Here is a 17,697-nt window from a genome sequence, read left to right as displayed (position 1 = left end):
GCAATTGTCATTGTTTGTGACTTTTTGATCTCTTTTTTATTTTATTTTATTTTTTGTTGTCAGCTGAATTTTAATTAACACCTTTTTTATAGGATAAAAACAGAGCTAACACCCCTATCAACACATTGCATAGGTGTGGCAAGATGGCTCCCTCAGCGTCATGTTTTGGTGCGGTCTGGGTTCCCCAATTTTTGCACAGAGCTTTTCCTAAAAAATAATCTTGCTTTAAATTTTAGATCGGTCTTTCTTAGTATATTAGTGTATTGTAATTGTAAGTGAATTTTTTATTGCTCAACTTTAATAATTGCATTGAAAAACTGAATCTGAATAGCACAATTAGGGGTCTAGCCCGTAGAGAAAACTCATGGAATTTTTAAGTCTTAAACTATCTGGAAAACCAACTTTGGCATAACACATGAAGACGGTTGATGCCTTGTTTGGACCGCGTTGTCACAAACATCTAGTGGTTGAAGTTTTATCCAAATCGATCCACATACGGGGCAGATATTAGCGAAAAACCGGCCAAATTTAGATCTATATTACAGAGATGAGCCAATGCATTTCACGCCGAAATATGTGACCCAGCAAAACCCGTAAAACCCGCATTGTCGTGCCTTTCTAAAATCGCCACGAGCCGCCAAATAAGTTTAAAAAAAAACCTTTCTAGAAGGAAAATTAGATTTTTCCATGTTATAAATTGTAGATGAATGCTAAACCGTGGAGTTAAATATTTCCGTTAGATTACAGGCGGAAACACAGTTCACTTACCGAGAGGCTGAACAGCGCTGAACAATGCCGTTCGATCGTTTCCTTTAAAGCGGCCGTCCAGGTGAAGATCATTTGTCAATATTACATCTTACATGTTTTATACACACACCTGGATTCATTGTTGTGTAGGCGGTGTAACACGTGGAAGTCACTTCCGTAAACAAGACGCGGAGCCCTTGAAAACTTTGAGGGCGATTATCTCGGAAACCGTTTGCCACACCCTCGTCATTAACAAGCCATAGATTTAAAAGTATTTGCTTGTTTCGCATAAGTGACACCTCCACTTTCAAATGCCGTGGGGGGGGGGGGGGGGGGGGGTGAAATGGCACCAAAAGTCCCCTCAAATCTGCGGTGGGTCACATACAGTATGTCCGACCTGGCTAAAACTATCCAGAACACATACTTTGCCAGAATCTACGAACACGGTTGAAGTGTTGTTTAAACCAGTATACTGTATCACAAGGATCTCATGGTTTAAATTTCATCCAAATCGATCCACATACAGAGCTGTTATTATTGAAAAATCAACAACATCCACCCAAATTATTAAGCTGCTCTTGGTTAACTGACACGTCACATGTTCTTTAATGAACAACATGAGATTTACAGTTAGATGTCTTATGGCGTCATCATATTATTTACTTTAAATGTACAGATTCCAATTGAGAATGTCCAGTTGGATCATGTCGGCGTGGACTAGGTCACTCTTTGATGACCAAACTATCGATTTAGCTTTATATTTATATATCTTCCTACCTGGTAGATGTCAGTAGATCTTTTCGATTGATATTTTAAATCCATCTTCCCCATTACTTTGCCGGATGTATGAAAAATAAAATAAAAAGTTATCCCAAAAAACTTGTAAAATCAACTGGAATGTGGGACTGCAATGGTAATTACTCACAGAAATACCACAGCATTTTTTTGTATTTCATGGTAGGGCTGGGTGATAAAACAATCTTGATCATTTCCACGATAAAATCTACCACGATAACAATGACAAATTTATGAGATTTATTTTCGATACAGAGTCCGTTGTCCTCTACCTACAAATGCACAACACAAACAGCTAATCATTAAGGGCAGAGAAAAAAAACACATGACCCTAACAGCCAATCGTACAGCAGGAGCGCCGGTGAGTCCTCTGCTCTCTGGCTGGCAGCGCGCAGCGGTGATGAGGCCCCCCGCGGCTGATGCGGCGGGTCTTCCTCAAACAACAACTTGAACTTGAACTCTCTCTCCTCCCAACCCGAGCCCCTCGCGACTCCCGCAATAGGCGAGCGATTAAAGGAAGAATCAGCAATTTTCAGTGACGTCTGGTCTGACGCGGTCAGAAAGTCCAGTCCCTCGGTCCGCTCCAAACATCCCCGCATATAATCACAGAGCATATAATCACAATTACATACAACAAGGTTTAGTTATAACAATGACAAAGTTTGGTTTAAAGTAAAAACGGTTGTGAACGGTTGTTTTTAAGAAACGTCACGTATAAACAATTTCCTACAGCTAAACGTAGCAGATTTAAGTGAAAGACAGAAAGTGTTTAGTATTGACAAGTTCTTCCATAATTATACGAATGACTGAAATTAATGTTAAAGTTCCATAAATGTTTTTCTATTAAACTGAATTTTACAATTGTAGATTATTAACAGAAGAAATACAATGAAGTACTTATTAAATCTGACATTTACTTATTATATTTATAGAATAACATGTATTTATTATTATTATTGTTATGTAAATTGACGTCTGTTTTAGTTATTGTTCCGGATGTTGAAAAATTGCCGAAAGTCGGCATTGGCGTATTTGAGAATACATAACAAATAAGTGGTGTAAGGATGAAGAATTGAACAATGAATGGAATAATCCTCTTTCCAAAATTGAGCATCCAAAAACCACAACAATAATGAATCTTTGTGAATTGATAATATTGAAAATGCAGATTTAAGTTCAGAAGATAAAAATACTGGTGAAACATTAACTGATAAACAACAACATGGAATGTTTATGTTATGTTAATGTTTGAAACTGTATTTGATTCTCAATGAAAATGCATTAACTTCTCACAATTCAAATTCAGTTCTTGCAATTCAATTTCAGTTCCGTGTCTCACGCATCCGGCTCCGTTTCCAGAGGTGAATTTCCCATTCATCCACTCCAGTGACGTTTGAGAAAATCCTTATATAAAGAGTTTTAAGACTGGAACCAAGCCAACCAACTACGAGGCCAATCCTGACCGTAAAACATTTGATTCGGAGCGAAAACATTTTTTGGGAGAAAATGGGAGCAAAGGTACAAGACTGTACATAATTATTTTAAGAGTATACTCATCGAATAAACCATTGCAAATGAAACCTTTAACAACTTCCATCCTAGGTTTAGCCCGCTTCTTCTTGAATTCAACCTTTGTAATTATTATAGTATTCATATTGTGAATAATAGTGTTGAAATCATGGTTCCTCTGTGGTAAACGTAACTTAAACCATCGTAGAGTTCTGTGGCAGCAGTAAGTTCTCCCGTTCTTTTTTTTTTTCCCCCCTTAAATATCCAGTATTTCTAACTTTTCTGAATTTTTTTTTTTTTAATTATTATTATTATTTTTATTATTATTATTATTTTTTTTAATAATAATAAAAAAACAAACACTGTGCATCACCATGCCTAACGGGGGCACTTTTTTAAGCCGAAAAGGAGTTCTGTGAATCTCCACTCGATTGCTCTTCCTCAGCGACCTGGATGTGTGAGAGACAGAACTTCAATTGAATTGCAAGAACTGAATTTCAATTGCGAAAACTGAATTAATTTTCTGTGAGGATCAAATACAAGTTTCAGAGCAAATTAATTCAATTTCATAATATTACATTCAGTTTCAAGTTTATTGGCATTCATTGCCAAAAAATGAATTACATTTCATATGATGCTATTCAGATTTAGTTTTTAATGCAATTATTCACGTTAAACAATACAAATTCAAATCTAAATGATTCAAATTCAGTTTCTGGTGACACATATTTCTGCCCATCAGAAACAGCTACTGAATGCAATCCAAAAAATCAGAGCTATTACAACCAACACGTTTGAATTTGAACCAGGAGCGATGGATAATATATTTTAAAATAATTATATAAAGCTATAGTAACAGCCAACTTCAGCGGATGAGGAGTCAATACGAAACCTTTTAAATTCATTAGATCTACCAGCAATAGGGGAAAAACAAAATTAGATTATAAACTCATATCTCTGAAATAGAATTGGGAGATGCATTTTATCAATTTAAATCTAACAAGGCTCCAGGAAGTGATGGTTTCCCGTCCGAATGGTACGAAATCTTGAAGAAGGAACTAAGCCCACTGTTATTGATGTTATTCAATTAAACCTTAAATAAAAAGGCAAAATCTCCCTCTCATGGAAAGAGGCCATAATTACAACATCCACAGGGTATTCCAGATCTCCAAGGAACAAAAGGAAAACTACAGACCAGTATCAATAAAACTGAACTGAACTGTGACTATAAGATTATAACAACCATTATATCCTAGAGACTCGAGACCTTTTTTTTTTTTTTTTTGTTTTCCAAGAGATTATTTGTAACATACTGTACATATGCATACGGTCATACATATGCAGTGAAATGTCCTGACACCCAGTGATTACGCACAATAAGCTATGTAAGCACTAAAAATAGGAGCCACCAAAATAAAATATGCGTAATCGACACGAGGTGCTCGCGCAGGCAACTGCAAGGGGCAGCGCCACAATCGCAATTCTGGGTTCTATATTATATAATAGAATATATTGTCTGTGTTGTATTAAATATACATGTAAATCCTCCTAAATGAAACTTACCTTAACTTACCTCCAGCACTTACCTCACAGAGTAGAAGTTCTGGCTATTAAAATATCAACAGCAAACCTTCATGTCAGAATTAATGGACGAGGGCCAATTAAGTTTTATTAAGGGACGGCAAATACAAGACAACATAAGAAGGACACTACATATACACTACTCACAAAAAGTTAGGGATATTTGGCTTTTGGGTGAAATTTATGGAAAATGTAAAAAGTTAACGCTAGAGTGATATTATATCATGAAAGTAGGGCATTTAAGTAGAAGCATGCAATGGTGATTTCCTCATCTCAAACAACTGGTTGAAACAAAAGCCAACAACAATGGTGGGTTTACCACAACAAAAAATGTCTCAATAACTTGTCATGTGCCCTTGAGCATCAATCACAGCTTGATAACGACGTCTCCTGCTGTTCACAAGTCGCCTTATTGTCTACTGAGGCCTGGCCCCCCACTCTTCTTGAAGGGCGGCCCTCAGGTCATTGAGGTTCTGGGGTACAGAGTTACGAGCCTCTACACGGCGACTCAGCTGATCCCATAGGTTTTCTATGGGATTCAGGTCTGGAGAAAGTGCAGGTCACTACATTTGAGGTGCCCCAGTCTCCAGCAGCCGTTCCCTAATGATGCCACCTCCATGAGCTGGAGCATTGTCGTCCATGAAGATGAAATGAGGCCTGTGTTGTTCATGCAGGGGCACAATTACTGGATTAATGATGTTATTCAGGTAGTATGGGCTTGTCACTGTACCATTCACAAAGTGTAGGGCAGTTCTGTATTAACTAGACACACCTGCCCACACTGTAACAACACCACCACCACCACCAAAGGCTCGTTTGGGTGGTGCATAGCGCTCTCCTTGACGTCTCCAACATCGTTGGCGGCCATCATTTCTGCTCAAAGTGAATCGACTTTCATCAGAGAACAGCACTGAGGCCACTGGTCCCTCGTCCAGCGTCCAGCGTAAATGCTCCCTGGCCCATGCAAGACGATGATGGCTGTGCCTGGTGGTGTGGTCAGGTACGCTTGCAGGTCGTCTAGCACACAGACCACACTGATGTCAATGGTTTCAAATGGTCTGACGTGACACTTGGGTGCCTCTCACCTCCCTTAAATGTGCCTGGAGTTGAGTGGCATTCATCATCCGGTTCCGCAGGGCACTGTTCACAATGAAGCGGTCATCAGTGTGAGATGTGGCCAAAGGACGTCCACTTCTATGCCTTTCTGTGACTCTTCCAGTGTCTCTGTATCTCTGTTGCAACCTGCTGATGACACTCTGTGACACTCTAAGCTCAGTGGCCACTTCCCTCTGAGAACATCCTGTTTGCCGCCTCCCAATGGCGAGGTACTGTTGATCAGTTGTTAGGTGTCGTCTTGGTCTCATGATGTCAAAATGTGAACAGCATGATGAAGAGGACTGTTTCAATACCAATTCTAATTGAACCAGGAAATGTATTGGTCGATTCATGGATCAAACACCTGTTGTGAATTTTGCCGTTCAGCTCCTTGTTAGAGAACAGCAAGTTGTGCAAAAAGTACTGAAACATTGAACAGTTGGACATGTGCATTCAAAAGTTTAGAGAAGGTCAAATTAAGTTCCCCTGTAAAGGTTATAGTGCATTTTAGGTTCATCCTGAAATTTCACCCAAAAGCCGAATATCCCTAACATTTTGTGAGTAGTGTAATTTAAGAAGTACAAAAAAAGGGAGACAGTTCAGTGCTACTTAGCTTAGACACAGAAAAAGCCTTTGACAGTGTTGGCTGAAAGTTTTCCGCATAGAAAATTTGGCTTGAATTCAGACTCATACAGTAAACTGTATTAAAACTATCAAGATCCAAGGGCAAGGATAAAGATAAATGATAATCTTAGAAATTGGTTTAAGCTGGAAAGATCTACCAGACAGGGGTGCACTCACTCTTCGCAATTTTCATTGAACCCTCGGCTCAAGCACTAAGATAAGACGAAGGCATTGAGGGGGTGGAGGTGAAAGGCACAGAACACCAAATTGGGTTATTCACTGACAATGTCTTGATCTACTTTAAACAACCAATTAATGTCTCCCTAAACAAATGACTTTTTTAGAATCTTATAATTACTATTCAGGTTACAAACTCAATGTGGGGAAAAAAGCAATGTGCCTGATCCCCGGTCTGCAAATTTGTAGAATGCAGTTAACAATCTCGGTGGCTTCTTTGACACATATTTTAATTCTTAACAAAGCCAGTTCGAACAGGTTAGTAGTGTTGTGAAGGGCAACTTTTATCAGATTTGAACCAGAGCCACGTTAAAACCATTTTTATCTCAGAAAGACCTGGAATCATTTATCCGTGCTTTCTACTACAAATTGTTCAGCACATCACTCTTGACCTGGTACACTTGCATTGGTTGCCAGCAAAGTTCGGAATTGGTTTTAAAATGTCACTATTTGTTGTTTTTCAAGCCCTAAATGGATTGGCTCAACAGTGCATTACTGATCTGCTAACTCCATATTCTGCCTCCAGGTCAGTCAGGTCCTCCTCACAACAACTCCTCTCGCGCCTTTTTTGTTTCTGCCCCCAGGCTCTGGAACAGTCATCTGTCCCACTTTAAGTCCTGTCCCACTGTTGACGATTTTAAATCTAATTTAAAGACCCCCATTTTTTCCCCCATTGCTTTTAGTTCAGTCTGAGATGTTTAATGTGTTTATGGCTCATACATACATCCAAAGTTGTTTTCTCGGCCAAATCTTAAATCGCAGTATTTGCTAGTCCAGGATATATAAATCAGGACTCCGGTGGCAGAAAAAGAGACACAGAACGTATGCATAGAGCGTGCGCTCCATGCATATGTTCTATGACTTTTTTAGTTGAATTAGTTGAATTCAATCTAATCTAAACTTTTCACTTTGGTCATAACATTAAGAGCAAAGTATGTTGCGGAGTTTTTTTTTTGTTTTTTTCGTTTTAAAATGTGTCCAAAATAGGCAAACAAGCCAAGCCATGTTATTTCCCAGTGAGTACCCTCACTGGGAAATAACATTACACAAAATGTGTTTACAGATTTTGATAATGACAAAGGAGCCATCGAATGAAGCCATTTTACCCACCTTCCAGACACACAAATAAACTAATAATAGCAAATAGATATTTTTTCTTTTAGGTTGAATACTTTGTAGGGCTACCTTTTTTTAATAGGGAAATTAGTTTGGTTGTAGTGTTCAGTAACTTGCTAACTAAAATTGTCTTAAAAACCAACATTAAAAAAAGACAAGAAATCGTGATAACATCGTGGATCGTGATCCTGCCTGAAAAAAATTGTGATATATTTAAATTTTACCATGTCGTACTCCTCATTCCTTTTACTTAAGTATTCTTGTATTTTTAATCGATCTACCTCGACTGGAAAGCACTTTAGGTCAACTACTGTTGCTTTTCAATCTAATAAAAGTGACTTGACTTGGTTGCCCAAACCTTTGTTCCCTACTGTACTGTATCCTATGACAGTTTGCCATGAACAAAAAAACAGGATGACAGATGGCGACGGAACTGCATATTTGCACTGTGAGCTGTCCACGGCACAATTGTTTTCGCAAATAAGAGAATGTCGCCGTCTACGTTTTAATGTCCCCCTGATGGGTGACAGCAGAATGATCTTTCTTCTTCTTCTCTGGGAGTGATGCATTATTCACCGGTCTCCCCGCGTAACTCTAGCCTCCTCCATCCGGCTGAGGACGTTACCCTACACAGGCTTTTCCAAGAGCGCGCATGCTTTTAGAACGCCTCCCTCACGGGTTGCGTTCATAGATAAGTTTTGTCGTGTGGAAAGGTTTGGATTCGCGTGCTGCCAAAACCTGTGCAACACATACGACTTGGGAGTATTTTATTGCAACGAGAAGCTCACCAAGTGCCTCGCAGATGGAGATGTCACATCCCCTCCATCACAGTATTCGCTCTGAATGTGTTACCACACCTGTGTCATCCATGACGCTTGATGGAGGGGGGGGGGGGGGGGGCGTGGTGTGTAGTAGCCAGCCCAAAGCAAACAACGTGGGAGGATATGAAGCGTCGGTGTGGCCTCGCATCGGAACAGAATCCCTGTGGGTCCTGGCGGCGGGGGAAAGAGGAGAAGACAACGAGTGCTTTGTTTCCTGTCAGTCTACTGTTTAGAGCATTCCGCCGCAGGGAGCCGCAGGTTGCCCGGCGGGTCATCGGAGCACGTGTGCGAGTGATTCCGGTTGTGTGTGTGTGTGTGTGTGTGTGTGTGTGTGTGTGCGCGTGCGTGCGCGCGTGTGTGTATCCAAGCCCGGCGTGACCCCTCCCTGTCGCCGCCTCCTCCCAGAGTCCGAGTCGGAGCTCTCAGTGAGCGGCTTCCTGTCGGTGGCCAGCCAGGACGACGAGGGCAGAGACACCCACCCCCCTTCCAGCAGCGTCCGCCGTCCCAGCACCCTCGGGGGCCCCGCAGGAATGTCCGGGGACGGGAGCCATGGCAACCAAGCGGCTCAGTGCAACGGAGTCAAGAAGCATAGGTGGGTTTAATGATGAAGCTTGCTTTTCCCCCGTTCTTGGTCACAGCGTCCCCCTCCAGATAGTCAGATGTGCCGACGATGTGTCTTGGCTCGAACACAAATCCGACCAACTTGGATGAGCGCTGTCTGCCGACGTCTTGGCTACGGCCCCATGTGGGCGAGAATAATCGCCACCCCGGACGAAACGGGACCCCACCGTCGCACCCTGGCTTGTTGTTGCGTTGGTGTTTTCACTTGAGTTCCATCACCGGGGAATTGGCTTGTTTTTCCCGCCAGCTCCATCTCTCCAAGCTCCCAGTCAGCGGGCGGCCTTTCACTATTTGGGCACTGTACTTCCTGGAACATTTTTATTTTGTTGCCATTTCTGTGGAATGCTGATTTTTTTTGTTATAATTTTTTTTAAGCTTGTTGTTGCTTCCTCAATCCAACAAGTGACCTTTGAATAATTTAGCGTGCGCCAGGCCAGCAGAAGCACGGCCACAGGAATGGCAACACACACTGCTAACACACACCGCTACAGTACGCGTTTCTGTGTGTGTGTGCACATAAAAGATTTATAGGGTGTCTGTTTATATGGTAATACGCACGTCATTCAGAAAGTCTCTGGTTGCCTTGAGACGGGCCCAAGTGTGCGGGTTTGATGGAATGAGGCTGCTGACAGATTCTCCCGGCAGACACACGGTGCCTGTAGCTCTCCAAGTGTTGGAGATTTTTTTTCTATTTTCCAAATATCTTGGCAAAAGATATTTATTTGGAAAAAAGGAAATGCATTGGCATCCAAGAATGAGTTTGGGAAAATTGGAGTTAAGAATTTAAAAATATTGGATTATATTGTATTACATTTTATCCATTGCTATGCTCTAGGTATTTAAATTATATTCAAGAATACCATCTGTACTCTAGAAAATACAGTATAAGATAGTACTTAAAATATAGTTAATCTTTTTGGTAGCCAAAAGTCATAAATAATACATGGATCTAATATATAAGTAAATAATAACAAATAATGACCTGCAAACAATAAATATATATATAAAGGTATATTTTGTATACTTGGGCACAATTTCTAATATACCAAGTATAACTTGAGTGTTTTCAATTTAGTATATTCATAACAATGAATACATATGAATGTTAAAATATACTTACTCAGATAACACACTCTATTTTATATATCAAACCTTTTTTTATATTCAGTTTTGTCGAAGGGAGTAGCCCAGCAAACTCCAGTGAATGATGCTTCAGATTTCGACATATTGGTTCAGCCCATTGTGGTGCATTGGCAGAGCAGCGTCTTCCTGAGTTTCTTTGGATGTCGCGTCTTATCCTGTGTGTGTGTGTGTGTGTAGTTGCTTCACTGCTAATCTCTGGACAAACACACCGTCTGCCTCGTGCCGGCTCACTTGGTTAAAGACGGTTCTCTGCATGATGAACCTCAGTCAAGACGACACGAGCAGAGAGCTCGTTTGAAAAGTGGGAAGAACCAGTACTGGTATAAAACCTTTCAAAACCATCACAGTGCCTCTATGCTGTATTTCTGCTATTTAACACTGCATTTTCATTATATTTCCTTTGGAGACTGTAGAATGGACTGTACAGCCTCATTCATGAGTATTGCATGAGCAGAGCAGCTGATTGCTCATTACCCAGCAGGGTGTCGGGTGACTTGTTTTCCAAACGATGGGTGCTATGCAATCTGCTCCGTGTAAGGTTTGTGTTGATGGTATCGCTGCAAACTTTGTTTACGCCGTATCTTTCCATGTTCCCGTTTTGACGATCTTCTGCCATTCTGTTTTAAGCCATTTTTGAGTTCAATTAAAGTGCAGAGAAGTCAACCAGGCATACTGTATATGGTGGCGCGTGATTGGCCTCTACGTTTTAACAGTTGCTTAAAATTTGTGTTTTGGGGGGAAATGTGAAACTGTTGGTGTGTTTCATTCAGTAAATTAACATTGTTTCCTCCTGCGTTGGCTTCAAACAGAACATCTCTGCCAGCTCCAATGTTCTCCAGGAACGACATCAGCATCTGGAGCATCCTGAAGAAATGCATCGGCATGGTGAGAAATCTGCATCCGAGTACACCTCCCGTCCCCACTGTGCGTTCTGTTTTGTTTTTGTGTTGTTGCAAAAAAACACCGACTTTATTTATTGCCCCCATTTCCAGAAATGATTAAAAGTAAACTCGGCTGAAGCTTTTTTCTAATTGTGATAAATGAGTTTTGGACTCTCTCTTGGAAGCTGTAGTGGAGTTAACAGATTGGTCCTTGGTGTTGGGGGGCTGGAAGCCCTGTGAGCCTATGGGGTCCCCAATTCCTTTTCACACCCCCTGGCTGGATTGAATTACTAACCCGAATAAACAGGTTGGCTGTTTTGTTCAGAACAGACTTAATAGGCAGATACTTGGATACCTGGATAGTTATACATATGTAGGTATTCAAACCTATATCAAACCCCTGATAGGATAAACAACATATTTATAGCCATGTCCCATTATTTAAATAATATATATGCAAGTGGGAAAGGTATCTCTTTCTCACTTATGCTTTTTATTCGCGCCACGCTTTCTCTCAGGAGTTGTCCAAGATCGCCATGCCTGTGATCTTTAATGAGCCGCTGAGTTTCCTGCAGCGGCTGACGGAGTACATGGAGCACACCTACCTCATCCACCAGGCCAACGCCTCCACAGACTCCGTGGAGAGGATGAAGGTGAAAGCCGCCGCCAATGGCTTTACCATCTCAAATAAAAGCATGGATGATGAATGGTTATCTGCATTTTCTTCTTATCTTTCATTATGAACTGTGTCGTATTCATTCATGGTTGTGTTATCACTTCACATTATTGAGGTCTAACGTGCTCAGTCTAAATGTCTGTATTGTAGTGCGTAGCGGCGTTCGCTGTGTCGGCGGTGGCGTCGCAGTGGGATCGGACTGGAAAGCCCTTTAACCCGCTACTAGGGGAGACCTATGAGCTGATCAGGTAAGATTCCACCTGTGTGCCGCACTTCATTTTGATGAATTTGTTTATGTTGTTTTGTCGTTCTTGATCAGGTTGGAACTTTAATGACTCGTAGGAGTTGGTGCTTGCATTTAGTCAATCTTGGTTACACTTACGCTAGGTCTATTTAACTTACAAAGAGGGCGCTCCAAATCGAAAAATCATTAATCCAATCCAATCCCAGATGGGGTAGTTGTAGTGGGTCTTGTGTGAATGCCACGTCAAATTAGACGATAAGAAAAATTATCCCCTATATTTTAAACACCACTTAATAGCTTTCCCGAGCTCTGAACTGTAACCTTGTTAAGCTGTGAGGCAATCGTACTGATTGATAAGATATTAAGATATTAAAGCATAAGTAACTATTCGGCTCTTTATGTTCTGTTACTCTGTAATTTATTATTTTGAAAATGACTTATACAGGAGTTAATCCTGGTGCTTCCAGTGTTTTCTCTCGGGTTCAGGTCATTAAATGCATGCATTTCTCCTCTCCACCAGGGATGACTTGGGCTTCAGGTGGGTGTCGGAGCAAGTGAGCCATCACCCCCCGGTTAGTGCCTTCCACGCCGAGGGCCTGAGGGAGGATTTCCTCTTCCACGGCTCCATCTACCCCAAACTCAAGTTTTGGGGGAAGAGTGTGGAAGCTGAGCCCAAGGGGGTCATCACTCTGGAGCTGCCCAAGTGGGTGCACAGTCTTGCATTGAGTTTCTTGTCTGTTGATGTTGTCCTTATTCCTTGTGATCAGCTCACGTTTCTGGTTCCTCGTGCAGATATAATGAAGCATACACCTGGACAAACCCCACCTGTTGTGTCCACAACATCATTGTTGGCCAGCTGTGGATAGAGCAGTACGGCAACGTAGAAGTGATCAATCACAAGTACGTCATTTATGACCCCCCTCAAATAAACGTGTGTAGACAGAATATTTGCTTGTTTGTGTTCACTTGCCTGTGTGGATGCATTCATAACCACGGGTGCTAGAGCGGGTCAATATCGACATCTTTTCCAGCATTACTGTCCACCTGAACTCCGCATCGGTGTGTTTGATTGCACTTTTACATCAAGCCCTGAGCATAGGAGTACTGGGACAGTACCCTGCCACTAGAAGGGAAGAGCAAGAAGGGTGGTTAATGTTTGAAAGTGAATGTTCCCGCAGCAGGGGGAGTTGGTGAAAGACAATTGGTAAACAGTGGCTGCCCATTATGTGACAGGACCGGGGAGAGATGCAGCCTGACGTTCAAACCCTGTGGCCTCTTTGGTAAAGAGCTCCATAAAGTGGAGGGCTACATCCTTGATAAAAGGTGGGCTATGTCCTCTCGTAAATCCTTTTTTATTAGTCAGAGTTAAGTGGGTTGATATTAAGTGACTTGCTACTTCACTTAATTAATGTATTACAGCAACCAACATTATGATATATGATATAGTAAACAATAATATAATTATAGCAAGAGAGGTTAAATGCAAACACTAAAAATAACAGTTATAATTTAGTGTTTTCACACCCAATTACACTTTGAAGCCCAGTTTTAATAAAATCCTGTTCTTTTGGATATTTGCAGCAAAAAAAAGCTGTGTGCAATCTATGGCAAATGGACTGAATGCTTATACACAGTAGACCCAGCAGACTTCGATGCCCACAAGAAGGCTGACAAGAAGAGTACAGAGGAAAAGAAAGGCAACAAGCAGGTATTACAGTTTTCTGCAGCAAACTGCAACAGCCCTACCTTCACTCCTTCTGAACATGTGCCATACGATAAGACCTGCACAACTCAATGGACAGAGCACAAAACCACCCTGTGTCCAAAACAATGCAAACAAGGTATTGTCTCTAACATTGACAAGAGTAGCAAAATAAATCACAACGTTGACATGTATTTGTGTGCATGTGAACTTTCCCAGAGCAGTGTGGATGAAGAGCCTGAAGAGATGCCTCCACCTGACGCAGAGACTGTGCAGGTCATCCCCGGCAGTGAGCTCATCTGGAGGATAGCCCCTCGACCAGACAACTCAGCCCAGGTAAAATTAAGTGGAAAGGGGAAGATGAGAGTAAGGATGAGAGAAGGCCTTCAAGCAAGACGTTTAAGATTTTACATTTATGTGAAGCTGTTTTAACATTTAATCTATCGGACGAACCCTTTTTTTTTTTTAATTTGCTAGTACTTATATTTTAGCTACTAGTTGGTAATCCAACAGTTACTAGTAACTATTTTAGTTTGACTAGTGAAAATATATTAGGTAATAGTACTTATTTATTAGATACTAGTAACTACTACAATTGTTACTAGTAACAATATGGACAATTTTGTCATTGGATCCTATGGTGTTCCGTGTTTGAGATATCACATATTTACTTCCGACTAGTATCTATTCCGACTGTTACAAGTATCTATTCCAATTTTCCAGTATTAATTGAGTGCTGGTACTTATTCATCAGTGACCAGTGACCATTGTTGTTACTACTAAAAAAAATGTCTTACCACTAACAACCTTTTTTTTTATCCATCATGAGAAATTAGAAATAACAAAACAGCTTGTTGAGTTTAATGTCAAATGTTACTAGTAACAACAAGTACTAGTATGAGTACTCATTAGTATTTGTAGTATTTTTATAAACTAGTAACATTGCAATGGATACTAGTAAGAATTGGAATAGTTACAAGTCGGAAGCAATAATTTGATATAACACGGAACCCGATAGGACAAAATTGTATCTAGTATCTAATAAATTCTAGTATCTAATAAATTCGTACTAGTACCTAATACTGTACATTTTGGCAAGTAGCTGTTGCTGTTGTAGCTTTCAATGCAACTTTTAAAAAGTGACTAGTTTGTTCTATGGATTAAATGTTAAAACGGTTTCCCCTGGACTTAAATTTGTGTGTGTTTTGTTCTTTCTGTTGCAGTTCTATGCCTTCTCCACATTCGCCATGCAACTGAATGAGCTGGAGAAGGCTATGGTGGACGTTGTCCCCTCCACAGACTGTCGCCTCAGGCCCGACATCCGTGCCATGGAGATTGGTGACATAGGTACCATGCAAGCCATGCAGCCTCTGGCTCCACGTTGTGCCACATCACCCTTGTCGTCTGCCTTTGTTGTACGTTTATTTTCCTGTCTCCATGGCTGACAGATATGGCAAGTGCAGAGAAGAAGAGGTTGGAGGAAAAACAGAGAATGGCCCGGAAAAATCGCACCAAATCAAGCGAGGAGTGGAAGACCATGTAAACTCTTTAAGCAACGTCACTGTCTCACGCAACTCACTTGGCATTGAAAGTTTTGGATCATGAATTTGCTTTGCTAATTTTCCCTTTTTCTTTTGCTGTCCGCTATGCTGCCCTTCTTTTGTTGTCATTGAGAAGGAACGCTGCGCTTGGCCCAAGGTTTGACTCTCCCCCATGTCTGTTTGTGTTGCTTGCATGTTGTTACAGTACAAGTGTTGCATGATAGGGATGGGCGATATGGCAAAAATATCAGATCATGATTTTTTCCAGGCAGGATCACAATCCACGATCACGATTCTTTTTCATGTTGGATTTTAAAAGGCGGAACTCGCAGCTCGAGCCGGAGCCTCTTTTTTTTTTTTTTTTTTAAGATTTAATTTGATTCCTCACTCCAAAATGGAGTGGTAATGACCTTCGGGGTGATAGGGTCTGAGAGCACCCTATCACCTCCACCCACAAACTGTATGCAGGATGGGTGAAATGACAATGCCTGCAGCTCACCTTCCCATTTCGTCAAGGCGAGCGCCAGCAGCAAGGCCATCTGCAGAGAAACAATCTTGATTTCTATGCTGTGTAGGGGTTTTAACAGAGGCCCTGACAAAGCCCCAAAGACTACCAATAAGTCCCAAGAACGGATTAGGGCCGCCCGGGGTGGGCGCAGGCGCCGTACACCTGCCATGAATTGAGAAACCAGCAGGTAACTGCCTGGTGTGAAGCCGTCCAAGAACACATGACATGCGGAAACAGCTGCCAGATATTGCTTTGGTGTCAAAGCGGCTGCTTTCCCCTCAGCACACCGTTCCTACAGGAAATGCAATATTGGCCCTATAGGGATGGGATGTCTCCGTGCCTTTCGCACCAGTGGGCAAGAATACGCCACCTCAGTGGGTAGTGGGAGCATGTAGCGGGCGCCCTGGCACTCTGTATAGTGGCAACTGCATCTGAGAGGCCCGAAGCCAGGAGCTTCTCTCTCTCAGGCACCTCGAGAACTAGGCGTAGGCCGAGCAATCCACTGCGTCTTTCAGGAGTGCCGCCTCGGCGTGCTGCCAGCGCAGGCACGCGGCGTAGGACTGATGGAGGTCCCTTTCTGCCAGCGATGTCCACAATCCGGATATGACCTCCTCGAAGCCATGACTTCTTTTTCCGGTAGAAAATTAATGTTAGAATGTACTGCCTCACCGAACGGTACTCGAGCCAGGGATTTACACCGACTCACGTGAGTGGGATCCGAGAGGTGAAGCAGGCGTGGAAATACAAGGTCTCGTTGTGGATCCTTTTTACGCTTAGTAAGAAAAGAGGATGACGCAGTCGAAGTCGAGCCGCGTTATATACCCGTGGGGGCAGGACGGAAGCACGACGTCATCACTTCCTCTGCCTTTCAAGTGTGAATGCAGAGCGTCTTAATTGGATTACGTGATCTGACAAATAGTCGGATGAGTAACAGATCAGTCCCTGCGATAGGGAGCCATAGAACTGCAACTGATAGAATGTGCACTGTAGTACGATACTAACAATCTCTCTGTAAAGGCAGATCGTGGAGATTTTAATCGTTCACGATCTAATATCGTCATATCGCACACCCCTATTGCACGATGCCACGCTCCAAAGGACAATTGAACCAACTACAAACACCATTTTAAGTTCCAATACACAGGCATGGGCATGCTTCATTGGCTGCGTCACTTAAATAATTCACATGTATGTAGAATTATCTTTTACTATAAATACTATTTTATTTTGTCAGTTGCTCAGACACCCTCTGGGTTATAAATATTTTGTCAATGTTACCATTGTGTGTTATCGGCAGGTGGTTTCACCAGGGATCCAACCCCCACAACAAAGCTCAGGACTGGCTCTACTCGAAAGGCTACTGGGACCGAAACTACAACCAGCTGCCCGATATCTACTAATAAACAGCAAAACATTTACATGCACACACAAACCACACATCAGTGATTATTCCAACCTCAATCGAACTCTGCTGTATTTCTCTGATGCCATCCATTAATCTGTGGTTTTAAAGAAATTTGTCACTTTCAGAAATGAAATACAGACATGGAATAGGCCTTACAAACAAATATCTTGCTCTGGACTGAACACTGAAGGCGAATGAGCTGAAAGGTCGGTAATGATAAAGGGAATCAATTCTGATATGCTCATAATCGTCAACTGCATTACACTTAAAGCACAAATTCAAAAATCTTAGGCTTCAGTGTGGTTCTCGACCTGCGTGGTTGTTCACCATTACAAATACAGTATAGATGTATTCTGAAAACCATAGGATGTATAATACATATATCATATTTAGTAGATGGAGTGTTTTAAGCTTGAATGTGAAAATAGTCACCCTGTGATGTTATTGAATG

At 41.7% G+C, this 17,697-nt stretch overlaps 1 protein-coding gene across 1 annotated transcript in view; it reads left to right on the top strand.

Moving 5' to 3' along the window:
* LOC307237947 (oxysterol-binding protein-related protein 1) overlaps window positions 1-17,462 on the top strand; it is a 30,142-nt gene extending 12,680 nt beyond the window's left edge. The window contains exons 5-16 of the mRNA XM_080010757.1: window positions 8,931-9,117; window positions 11,099-11,174; window positions 11,689-11,823; window positions 11,997-12,094; window positions 12,611-12,793; window positions 12,883-12,990; window positions 13,324-13,413; window positions 13,672-13,798; window positions 14,012-14,128; window positions 15,016-15,139; window positions 15,241-15,331; window positions 17,139-17,462. Coding sequence (XP_079866883.1) covers window positions 8,931-9,117; window positions 11,099-11,174; window positions 11,689-11,823; window positions 11,997-12,094; window positions 12,611-12,793; window positions 12,883-12,990; window positions 13,324-13,413; window positions 13,672-13,798; window positions 14,012-14,128; window positions 15,016-15,139; window positions 15,241-15,331; window positions 17,139-17,241 — 1,439 coding nt within the window. The 3' untranslated portion in view covers window positions 17,242-17,462. The remainder of the gene's footprint in view (window positions 1-8,930; window positions 9,118-11,098; window positions 11,175-11,688; window positions 11,824-11,996; window positions 12,095-12,610; window positions 12,794-12,882; window positions 12,991-13,323; window positions 13,414-13,671; window positions 13,799-14,011; window positions 14,129-15,015; window positions 15,140-15,240; window positions 15,332-17,138) is intronic.
* The last annotated feature ends 235 nt before the right edge of the window (window positions 17,463-17,697 follow it).

The sequence above is a fragment of the Zeus faber genome, assembly GCF_960531495.2.
Source record: "Zeus faber genome assembly, chromosome: 12".
NCBI classification, from domain to species: domain Eukaryota; kingdom Metazoa; phylum Chordata; class Actinopteri; order Zeiformes; family Zeidae; genus Zeus; species Zeus faber.
The sequence above is the reverse complement of the archived record's forward strand: the minus strand, read 5'-3'. Positions and strand labels throughout refer to the sequence as shown.